This window comes from Chinchilla lanigera, unplaced genomic scaffold (genome assembly GCF_000276665.1).
Source record: "Chinchilla lanigera isolate Chin_1 unplaced genomic scaffold, ChiLan1.0 scaffold00112, whole genome shotgun sequence".
Classification (NCBI taxonomy): Eukaryota; Metazoa; Chordata; class Mammalia; order Rodentia; family Chinchillidae; genus Chinchilla; species Chinchilla lanigera.
The window spans coordinates 4,560,323-4,570,597 of NW_004955513.1; the positions used below are offsets into that span (position 1 = coordinate 4,560,323).

Consider the following 10,275-nt stretch of genomic DNA (forward strand, 5'->3'; position numbering starts at 1 on the left):
CCACACAGCCCACGCCGTGTGACCCCGAACTGCTAGCCGTCCCATCCCCAAAGAAGGCTCTATGGTGGGGTGGGGTGACGCTGGGGGCCCTGGGCACTGCAAGATTTCATCACAGAGCGAGTGGAGGGTCTGCCGGCAAAGAGACGGTCCAAGCCAGGTGTCCCTGGGGACACGGGGGACAGCAGGTGTCCACCCTCCATGGGGGACCAGAGCGGTGCGGCCAAGTTGCTCTTTTCCTCAAGAGCCAGGTGGGGATGGGGGCTCCGAGGTGGGACCTGGTGACCTGGTGCCTGGCACCGTGACTGAGATGGGCAGGGCACAGGCTGTGCCCCTTCCCATGCCTTCCGACCTCCCTGACTGCGGCCACTCCCCGTTCTCACCCAGCTGCGCCCCCTCCGTCCGGGCTCCGCCGGCCCCCTTGCCCTGCCTCCCGCAGCCCTGGAAGAGTTGAGGCGGCCGTCGCTGCCAGCCCTGCAGACTGTTTGGAATAGTTTAAATGCTTTGACACCGGGCTGCACTGGGTGGCGGGGAGGCAGTTTACTGGGTAATTCATATGCAAAACTGCACTATAAATTTCCAGGCTGCCGAGTTGCCGTGGCACTGCGAAGCGCTCCCGCGTACAGTACAGTATTTCTGCCATCTTTGTTTGCATTGCAGTGAGTCATCAAAAGTCTGTCTTGCACCAACACCCGGAGCCGCGCATTCCTCTGGCACCAACGCGCCACTGTTTTTAAAGCCGGGGCTGGGAGCTGGCATTTACTTCAGCTCCCAAATCAAAGGCGGCTATTCATTCCCAGAGCTGCCTGAGTGTTCGTCCGCATCCGGCCGCCTCATTGAGATGCCGCGCGCTGCCCGGGAGAGCCGGCCTGGGTGCAGCTGAGCTGCGGCCGCGAGCCGGGCACCCACCTCCCCCCAGCTCTCGCGCCCTCCCCACCCCAGGGCTCCGGCTCCGTTTGCTGCATTCCGGGAACGGCTGGCGGGCGGGCGTGTGGGGAGCCTGCCCGGCCAGACTGAGTGGCCGCAGCGGCTGAAGGTAGGTCCTCCCTCCCTACCCTCGCGGCCAGCACTGCCCACGGGCCGGGCCAGCAACTTGTCCGCAGCGGGGGCACTGCGGGCCTCCCCAGCGTGATGCCCACCTGCCCGACTCCCGCGCGTGGCTCCGCCTTCCTCCCCCCGGCCCGCTGGCGCCTCTGCGGCCACCCGCACTTTCCTCCGGCGGGACACAGCGGCCCTTTGTGCGGCCCCTGCGGAGTTGGGCCAGCGCCTTCTCCGGCCGGCCCCCGCCCCCTTCGCACAGTCGCCTGATAAACAGTGGCCGCCTGCTCCACCTCCTGGCGCATGGGGCGCCCTCCTGAGACCCCTCAGTTACCTGGGCTGGGACCGGGCCAGCAGGGGTTGGCCGGGAGGGGGGCAGGCGCCCACGGGGCTGCGACAGGCTCCAACTCCGGCTCCTGCCAGCGCATCCTGCCGGCCGCTTCCTGGGGACCCGGGTTGGGGTCGCTCCTGCTGGGGACCCTGGAGTGGCCAGGGGTAGAGCGCATTGGAGCCTCTGTGCCGTGGTGCAGGAGTGGAGGGGTGGCAGGGGGTCCCTGCAACCTCAGCCTGTCTCCGGCCCCCGGCCCCTCCTCCCTGCCCAGGGGGGCCAAGGCTGGGCAGGGAGGGGCAGCGCCCCAAGGTCCTGAGCAGGGAGGCACACTGGAAACCCAACACCTCCAGAGGACCAGGAAGAGCCCCTGGGGGGCGTCCTACAACGGGGCTGTTGGGCAGCCTTGAACTTTTTCCCTTTTCCCTGGGAGAGGAGTTGCTACGACTCTCCCGGCCGAAACCCTGGCCTCTGCCCAGGTCACTTAAGCTGCCCTCCAAGTCCCTTCTTGTGCCCCCACAGGCCCAGGCCTCTGCCTCGTGTCTTCTGCAGAGCGGGGGTCTTTCGGAGCAGCTCAGGTGGCGAGGGATCCTCTCCAGCTGGTCCCCCAACCTGGGTCTGAGGTGAAACTCTGGGGGCCCCTCTGGGGGGCTCCACCAGGGAGGAGGACGCACCTTCCTCTGCCCATCTCAGGGGTGGGGGTGGTCTGGGCCCGAGGTGGGCGAAGGGGGGCTGGGACTGACCACCCTGTTTCCCCGCAGATGTGCCCCGCCCGGGCCGCCCCGCGCCGCGTCTAGCCCGCCCGCCAAGCTGCCCGCCATGTCTCAGATGCTGCACATTGAGATCCCCAACTTCGGGAACACCGTGCTGGGCTGCCTGAACGAGCAGCGGCTGCTGGGCCTCTACTGCGATGTGTCCATCGTGGTCAAGGGCCAGGCCTTCAAGGCGCACCGGGCCGTGCTGGCCGCCAGCAGCCTGTACTTCCGTGACCTGTTCAGCGGCAACAGCAAGAGTGCATTTGAGCTGCCGGGCACGGTGCCGCCCGCCTGCTTCCAGCAGATCCTGTCCTTCTGCTACACGGGCAAACTCACCATGGCGGCCAGCGAGCAGCTCGTGGTCATGTACACGGCAGGCTTCCTCCAGATTCAGCACATCGTGGAGCGCGGCACCGACCTCATGTTCAAGGTGAGCTCGCCCCACTGCGACTCACAGACGGCCGTCATCGAGGACGCCAGCTCTGAGCCCCAGAGCCCCTGCAACCAGCTGCAGCCGGCCTCCGCCGCCGCCGCCCCCTACGTCGTGTCCCCTTCCGTGCCCATCCCACTGCTGACCCGCGTGAAGCATGAAGCCATGGAGCTGCCGCCAGCCACCGGCCCAGGGCTGGCTTCTAAGCGCCCACTCGAGACAGGACCCCGGGACGGCGTGGCCGTGGCTGCTGGGGCCGCGGTGGCTGCCAGTGCAGCCCCGCTCAAGCTGCCCCGTGTCTCCTACTACGGGGTGCCCAGCCTGGCCACCCTCATCCCCGGCATCCAGCAGGTGCCCTACTCCCAGGGGGAGCGGACCAGTCCAGGGGCCAGCAGCCTGCCTGCCACCGACAGCCCCACGTCCTACCACAACGAGGAGGATGAGGAGGATGACGAGGCCTATGACACCATGGTGGAGGAGCAGTACGGCCAGATGTACATCAAGGCCACAGGCAGCTATGCAGGTAATGCGCCAGCCCGTGGCGGACACAGGGGCAGGGGTCCCCAGAGCGAGTGGGAGGAGTCCTGTTGTGGAGGAGCTAGGATGTGGTGTGTATGTAAGGCTGATCTCCAGCCTCTGCCAGCCACAGGCAAGTGTGCCAGGGAGCCCTGTCTGACGCTGGGCAGATGAGGATTCGGAGGATCTCAGTGGTCCTTAGGCTTGTGGATCGTCCGCTGGCTGCTCAAGGCCACAGTGCTCCTGTGTGTGAAGTGCCTGGGATACTGCATGTCCCGCCTCCCGCCCCGCCGCCAACCTTAGACGCCTGGTCCCATGCTAGTCCTACCTCCGGTGTCTTCCTGGGGCAAGACTCCCCTCTGCCTGTGTAGCCACCTCCCTGGGCCTGGCAGAGGGTGGGCAGGGGTGCTGGGCGCTGAGCTTTCCCCCGGTTCTGCTGTGCTAAAGAGGGTACACCCCTTTGGAACCTGGAAGCCCGAGGTGCCCTAGTTTGAGACGCTCCCCTGGGGAATGTTAAGGTTCATGGTGCTCTCCATTCCTTGGCCTCACTGGTCTGGGGTCACTGAGGTGCAGTGTGGGGTGCCCCTCACTTGTTTGCACTTCCTCACAGGGCGCCCTGCCCTGCTGGGGCAGCAGGGGCTCCACCGAGCCCGGGCCTTGGCACAGCCAGGCACCTCTAGAGCACCGTGGCCGCAGACTGGATGGCAGGGTCTCAGCATCTACCTGGGCACCCCGCACCTGCTCAGCCTGAGGAGAAGCCACCAGGCCTGCCCTGAGCTCCTGGCTGGCTTCACCACAGTATTCAAGAGGATGTTCCGTCTTGTGTGGATTCTGTAGCGTGGAGGCTGTGGCCTCAGGGCTGGGCTGAGGCGTTGTCTTCCTGTGCCAGGGGCCAGGGCTGGCATCTTCGTGAGTCGGCCTTGATGTGCTGGACACACTCTGGGGACTCTGCTCAGCGTGCGGTTTCCTCATCCCATGGACCCTGCGGGGGAGGAGGAAGGGCCAAGACCCTTCCTCCCAAGACCCCGACATTTGGAGTCCGTAGGTTGCAGACCCTGGCTGCCGGACGTCCTGCAATCTCCAGGGATGCTGCCCTGCATGGTGGCTGTGGGTGACCGTGGGCACAGCTGAGGCCGGACCGAGGGCTGGGCAGTCACCTGCTGGGGTCAGCCCCGTCCTGGGGCAGGGTGGGCACTTCCAGAGTGAGGGAGTTGGTGGCTTGTGCGGTGCCCCGTCCTCAGTTCCTGGTGAGCCTTGGCAGGTTTTCGGAGGAGCCGGTGGCTCAGTCTTGCACAGTGCACGTGCAGGGTGGGCGTCGGGGACCTGGGGCCCCGCACCGTCCCACACACGGCACCGGCCGCCGGCTCTCCTCGCCCAGCCCTTCTCCTCGCCAAGCCATAAGTGGGGCAGAGCGGGGTGTGAGATTTCTTGGTTCATATCTGGGTTATTGGCAGTGACGTCGCTGGCATCTCTGAGTGTGCTGGGGGAGGGAGGCCCCAGCCTGGCTCCTGCACCCGGCTCCCCTCCTGGGGACATCCCCACCCCAGCCTGCTGGCAGCTGGGCGGGACGCTGTCCGTCTCTGAGCTCTGGGACATGGGGAGCCCCCTGCTGCCCTCGTGAGAGATGTCCACTCCGTCCTGCCTGTTTCCCACCTGTGAGCTGAGAGGTTGTTGAGCCGGACCCCGTCATCTCAGCCAGTGCCCACGGTACCCCGGGCGAAGTGATCCCAAGGCAACCATGCTGCCGCCAGCTGCTTGCTGGGCACCAAAGGCAGCGTGTCCAGGGCACTGAGAGGACCCACGTTGCGCAGGGGTAGTTGAGGGCCTTGGCACGCCTTCCGGGCTTCTGCGGCTCCATCTCTGTCACCTTTGCCCTGATCCTGCCTCGGCCGCTGCCCCAAGGAGGCTCCCTGGGGCCCCCCAACCCCCACTGCTCGGGCCTCGCTGTCCCAGCCCGCCTGGCCCTGCCCGGTCCTGCTCGCGCGGGGCGTCATCCTTTGAGCAGGATGGGCTTGGCGGGGTCTTGGGTGCAGAGTGCAGGGACAGCGTTGTGAGCATCAGCCACGAAGGCGTCCAGCAGCTCCAGGGCTGCTGCAGGTGAGAGCTTCCCGGAGTGAAGCATACACGTGAGCACACATGTCGCACACGTGCACACACGCACACACATTGGGACATGGTGTCCCAAGCTTGAATATAGATCTGCCTGCAGCCCCACTGGTGGGCCGAGTGGGGACCAGTACACAATCGCAGGGGCCGATGCCAGGCAGGGGCAGTGAGGTCCCAGGCGTCCCTCCGCTGTCTGGCCTTGTTCCTGGGGTTGTGGCCAGAGCCGGCTCCCTCCGGAGGGGGCAGTGTTGGGTCTGGGCGTGGCCCCCTAGGGCCAGGCGGGACACAGGACCTGCTCTCCAGGCCTCTGCCTGTGCCTGGCTCTGTGGGCCCACCTGGCCCTGCAGGCCCCTTACTGTGCTGGCTGGGACCCGCCCTGCCCCGTGCCCATCCAGGGCAGAGGGCACACAGGGTGCCGAGCAGTTATGGAATCCTGGGTGGCTGGGACCCCAGCCCCTGTGGTGGGGCAGGTGAGTGGGGAGAGGTCTTGTCCTCTGCGGGGGAGCTACGACACTCCCAGAACCCTGCCCCTCACAGGCCCTTGCCCTGCAGCCTGCTCTCCAGGGTCCGAGACAAACCCAGGCCTCCAGGTCCATGCCAGCCATACCCCTGGTCCCTTCCCAGGAGGGGCGGTGCCCTCTCCAGTCCTGCTTCTGTCCCTGGGGCCACCTGCTCCTGGTTCTCCACTGTCCCATGTACAGCCCCCTTCAGGTGTCCTGCGAGCTCAGCGTCCAGCTTTGGGCTGGCCTGACTTAGGGGAAGCCCCCGTGAGGATTTCGTGTGTGGCCTCAGCCCGCTGTCCAAATCTGGACGCTGGAAAGGCACTGTTTGGAGTGCGGTCCCGGCCCACAGTGGCCGATGTCCCGGCCCTGCCCTCTGAGCCAATGCTGCCATGACCCCAGGGTCCCAGAGGGAGACAGTGGCCAGTCCTGCCTGGGCCGGCCTTTCCAGTGACACGTGTGCAGTAACCTGAGCATGGTCCCTTCCCGCAGATGAGCAGAGTGTGCAGCGTGGCCAGCAGGGCTGGGTGGTCTTGCTGGCAGCCACCCAGGTCCCGGCCCAGAACGGCCCTGTCCGGGAGGGCCCCGCTGTCCAGTGGGCAGGGACATCCTTGGAGGCCACTCGTGGCAGCAGTCAGAGCTCAGGGCTGCCCTTGGGATTCCCGAGAGAAGAAGAGGGGCTGTGCGCGGGGAGCTGGGTGTGCAGTACTCCCTGCCGCCACTGCCTCTCGGCCTGGGCGTGGATGGTCCACACACGGGGCCCACAAGGAGCCCCGAGCCCAGGTGGGTGTAGCTGCAGGGTGGCGGCTCCCCCTTCCACCCGGCAACACCCTGCGTCACTGCCGGCTGAGTGGACGAGGCACCAGTCACGCGCCTGTCCCACAGCACTGCATGGCTGCCCCAAGGGTGCCTCAACCCTGGCTGTGGCCACTGCGGTTGGCCCTGGGGTCACCTGCCAGCCCTGCCCCTCCCCAGCTTCCGAGCAGCTCCCTGTGTGCCCAGCGCTGTGCACCTGATGCCCCTTCTGCCCAAACTTGTGTTGGGATCAGATGACCTGCGGCACAGGTGCCATCCGAGGATTGGGGCAGCACCGTTATCCGCAGGAGCATTTCCCGGCCCACAGGTCACCAGCCCTGACGTGGATGGGAAGACATGGGTGCCCATCTGTGTGCCAGCGTCGCTGCCCTCCTCCTCCTCTGCTCGCCTGGGTGCCTGTCCTCAGCACCAATGCCACGAGAAGGGCACAGCCTGGCGAGCTGTGGGCAGTCAGGGTGGCGTTGCGGCGGAGTGGGGGTCGGGAGCTCCCCGGAGTGTCCCCTGCCCTGTCCTCCCTTCCGCCTCGCCTTGTGTAGCATCGTGGTGAGTGGGGCCATTTCACACGGACTCTGTCTCCCCGTGGTTGGCTTCGTCCACGTCTGCGGGCGATGTCTGCTGTGCTTCCTGCTCACGCTGCGCGCTCCTCCGTGCGGACAGACAGACAGACACTGGCTGCTTCCCGGCCTGGCTGTCACAGAGCTGCAGGGCGGGGGGCCCTGCCCTGGCGTCAGGACTGGAGCAGCTGGGTCCGCTGGTGCTTTTTACCTCCTGTCTGCCATGCGTCCTTCAGGGAGGTAGGACAGCTCTGCGCACCCACCGGGTGCCCCTGCCGCACTGTGGTAACCTGCCGCCCGCCCGGTCGGCTCCTCTGGGGGGCAGGGTGGGCGATACCAAGGGGGGGTTCTGCGTCATTTCCTGGTGCTTGTCTGTGGATGGTCTTTTCCTGCGTTAATAACCGTAGTGTGATGTTTTCTTCAAATATTCTATTTTGTTTCTTTTTTTTTTTTTTTTTTTTTAAGACAGGGTCTCCCTGTGTAGTACAAGCTGGCCTTAATCTCACTATGTAGCCCAGGCTGCCTTTGAGCTTGTGGTGCTCCTCCTGCCTCAGCCTCCTGAGTGCTGGGATTATAGACATGCACCACCATGTCCAGCTCTTCAAATATTCTTGCCCAGTTTTTGTTTCTTTTTGAAGAGTTTGAGTTCTCTAGTTTGTAAACAAGTCCTTCATCAAATGCTTTCTCCCGGGCTGACCTGGTTTTTATGATCTTGGTGGTGTCTTTCAAAGACCAGAGGTTTCTAATCTGGATGGAGAACAGTTCGTTGGTGTTTCGTTTCACAGCCAGTGTTCTTGTGGCCGGGTGCAGAGGCCCTGTGTTGCTCCCCACACAGGGCTGTGCACACATGCGTGTGTCCGCATGCGTGTGCGCCTCGAGTGCATGTTCTGGTAGCCGTGTGGCCCTCTCTTAGGTTTTGGCCAGTGGTCCGCGCTGAGTCCGTTTCTGTGTGCCGTGGGTGACAAGGCCTGTTAGCTTCCCCTGGGCGTCTGTCATACTGCAGGTCGCTCCAGAAACGCGTCTTTGGCAAGGGCCTTGTCTGGATTCTGCCCTGCCCCGTGTCCCTGTTTGTGGACAGCGTGTCTCCCATCCGGGTCCTTACCACTGGGTGGCTGCTCCCTGGGGTGTCCGTCAGGGTAGCCTGAAGTCCGACCCTTGGACACGGCACCCTCCTCAGACAGCGGTTTCTAGTTTTCCACGAGTAATGTTCATACGTGCCACATGTCACAATCCTATGGAGATGGAGCCCACAGGCCGCAGGCATCACAGGTCACGCACACAGTGTGCAGTTCAGATTCTCCCTGCGCTCAGGCCGTGCAGCTGTCACCAGGGTCCACTTAGAACATTTTTGTCACCTTCCAAGGAGGCCCCTGTCCCCCCTCTGCCCTCTCTAAGAGGCCAGCTCTGGGCTCAGGTCAGTGGAACTTCTGTGACTGGCTGCATGTTTGATATCATGGTGTTAAAAAGAAGGTCCATGTTCTGTTTTTTTCTTGCTGGATGAAATTCTGAAGTGTGGACAATGTCGCATGTCACTTAGCACAGCGCTGTGGGTTGCACACCCCGGGGTGTTTGCACTTCCGGGCTGCTGTGTGTCTGTCGCACCCTGTGACCTGCGCAGTGGTGGCTGACCCGTTTCCTGGAGCGCAGCGCTGGCGTTGCCTGTCTCCTTTCCCCTCGGCCTCATCTGCTTCCCACGTCCACTTTCCCGGCATGCACAGTTGGCACACAGGAGCCAGCTGCTGTTGCACGGAGTGGGTGCAGTTAGAGAAAGTACAGGGAATGCTTAAACTAAAAAAATTATATTCCGGGGCCAGAGATGTGGCTCAGAGGTAGAGCACTTGCCTAGATGCACAAGGCCCTGAGTTCAGTCCCCAGCACCACACATGGGAAAGTGTATTCCAGAGGACAGTGTGCTGCCAGGAGCCCCCCAAAACGCGCCCCTCCCTTCGAGCACATGCATCCATTGCCCTCGCTGCTTTCTGCAGAAGCCCCGGAGCCCTCTTTCCTGAGTTGCGCTGTCCTGGCTGCCTCAGTGTCCTGAATCGATTCCAGGCGTTTCCCTTTCACGGGGATTTTGACTTTGAGGAAGAGACGGAGGTTGCGTGGTGCGAGGTCCATGACTGAGATGGAGGAGGACACAGCTCCGCGGTCTGAGAGCGGCCTTTCTGGGGCAGCGCTGGGCAGCAGGACTCCGACCTCGCCCTGCAGACTCGGGAAAGAGGACTCCAAAGCTGCTGTAGAAAGTGCAGGAGCAACAGGCCTAGGGTGTCGGAAGCGAGGGGACAGTTTTGAGGGGATCAGCGGCAATGTGTCTTTTCCACAGTAAACTTTAAACATTCACTGTCAAGCCAGGTGTAGTGGTGCATGCCTGAAATCTTAGCATTTGGGAGGCTGAGGCAGAAGGATGGCCAGCTGTCCCCGAGGCTTCCTGCAGTCCTTTGGCGTTGTCCCCGTGCCCCTCCAGGTCAAGTGCCAGGGCTGATGTCTCCTCGGGGTCCTTTCCAGCCTCGTCCTCTCACCCCTGGGCCTCTGCTCCAGGTGGGATGGGAGTGGAGGGGTGGATGGTGCTGGCCTTGGGCTTGGGAGCAGAGTCCCCGGTGCCCTGTGATGTCGCTGTGGCGCTCACGTAGCTGCCCCTACCAGCCAGCTCCTCCCATGGGCTTCGCTGCAGGTCTGTGAGCTCAGCATGTCTCAGCAGCACGCTGGGCCGGGTCCGCCGCGAGATCGCACATGGAGATGGTGTGTGGTGCCGTGCCTGGGCCTCGCAGGTCTGATTTGTGAGCATCGGCTTGGTTGTCAGTGCCCGAAGTGGGCTGTCGTGTTTCCGGGTGTCTCGGGGTGTCCCGGGTGTCCCCCAGGCCCCACGCTCCCTGTCGTTCTCTGAAGGAGCTCCCTCGCGGAGCCTGATGGTTCTTCCCGCACGTTTGAAAGAATCGGTTCACCACTGAAGCCACTTGAGCCTGGAGTTGGCGGTTGTTAATTGTGGGAAGGTTTTTAATTTCCAATTTAATTACCAGTATTATTACCAACTACAATTTACTTTAATTACCAATATTACTTAGACATAGAGCTATTCAGCTTTTCTCTTTCATCTTGTTCCAGTCATGGTAATTTGTGTGTTTTACGGAATTTATGCATCTCTGAAGCCTATTTTGATATCAGTAGTCGCTCCAGCTCGCCTGCCTCCCTCTGCCCTCTCTCCTTCCTCCCCCTCCCTCGTTCCTTCTTTCCTCCT

General features: G+C 63.3%; 1 protein-coding gene across 2 annotated transcripts in view; it reads left to right on the forward strand.

Annotated features, from left to right (window-relative positions):
- Nucleotides 1-580: 580 nt before the first annotated feature.
- The window catches only part of Nacc2 (NACC family member 2, BEN and BTB (POZ) domain containing), a 34,179-nt gene continuing 24,484 nt past the window's right edge, over nucleotides 581-10,275 (forward strand). Inside the window, exons 1-2 of one of the 2 annotated variants that reach the window (XM_005408532.2) lie at nucleotides 581-1,033; nucleotides 2,125-3,071. In XM_005408532.2, the coding sequence (XP_005408589.1) occupies nucleotides 2,183-3,071 (889 nt within the window). In that variant the 5' untranslated portion in view covers nucleotides 581-1,033; nucleotides 2,125-2,182. Of the gene's footprint in view, nucleotides 1,034-1,320; nucleotides 1,987-2,124; nucleotides 3,072-10,275 lie in introns of those variants that run through there. The other variant, XM_005408531.2, reaches the window with a different exon arrangement.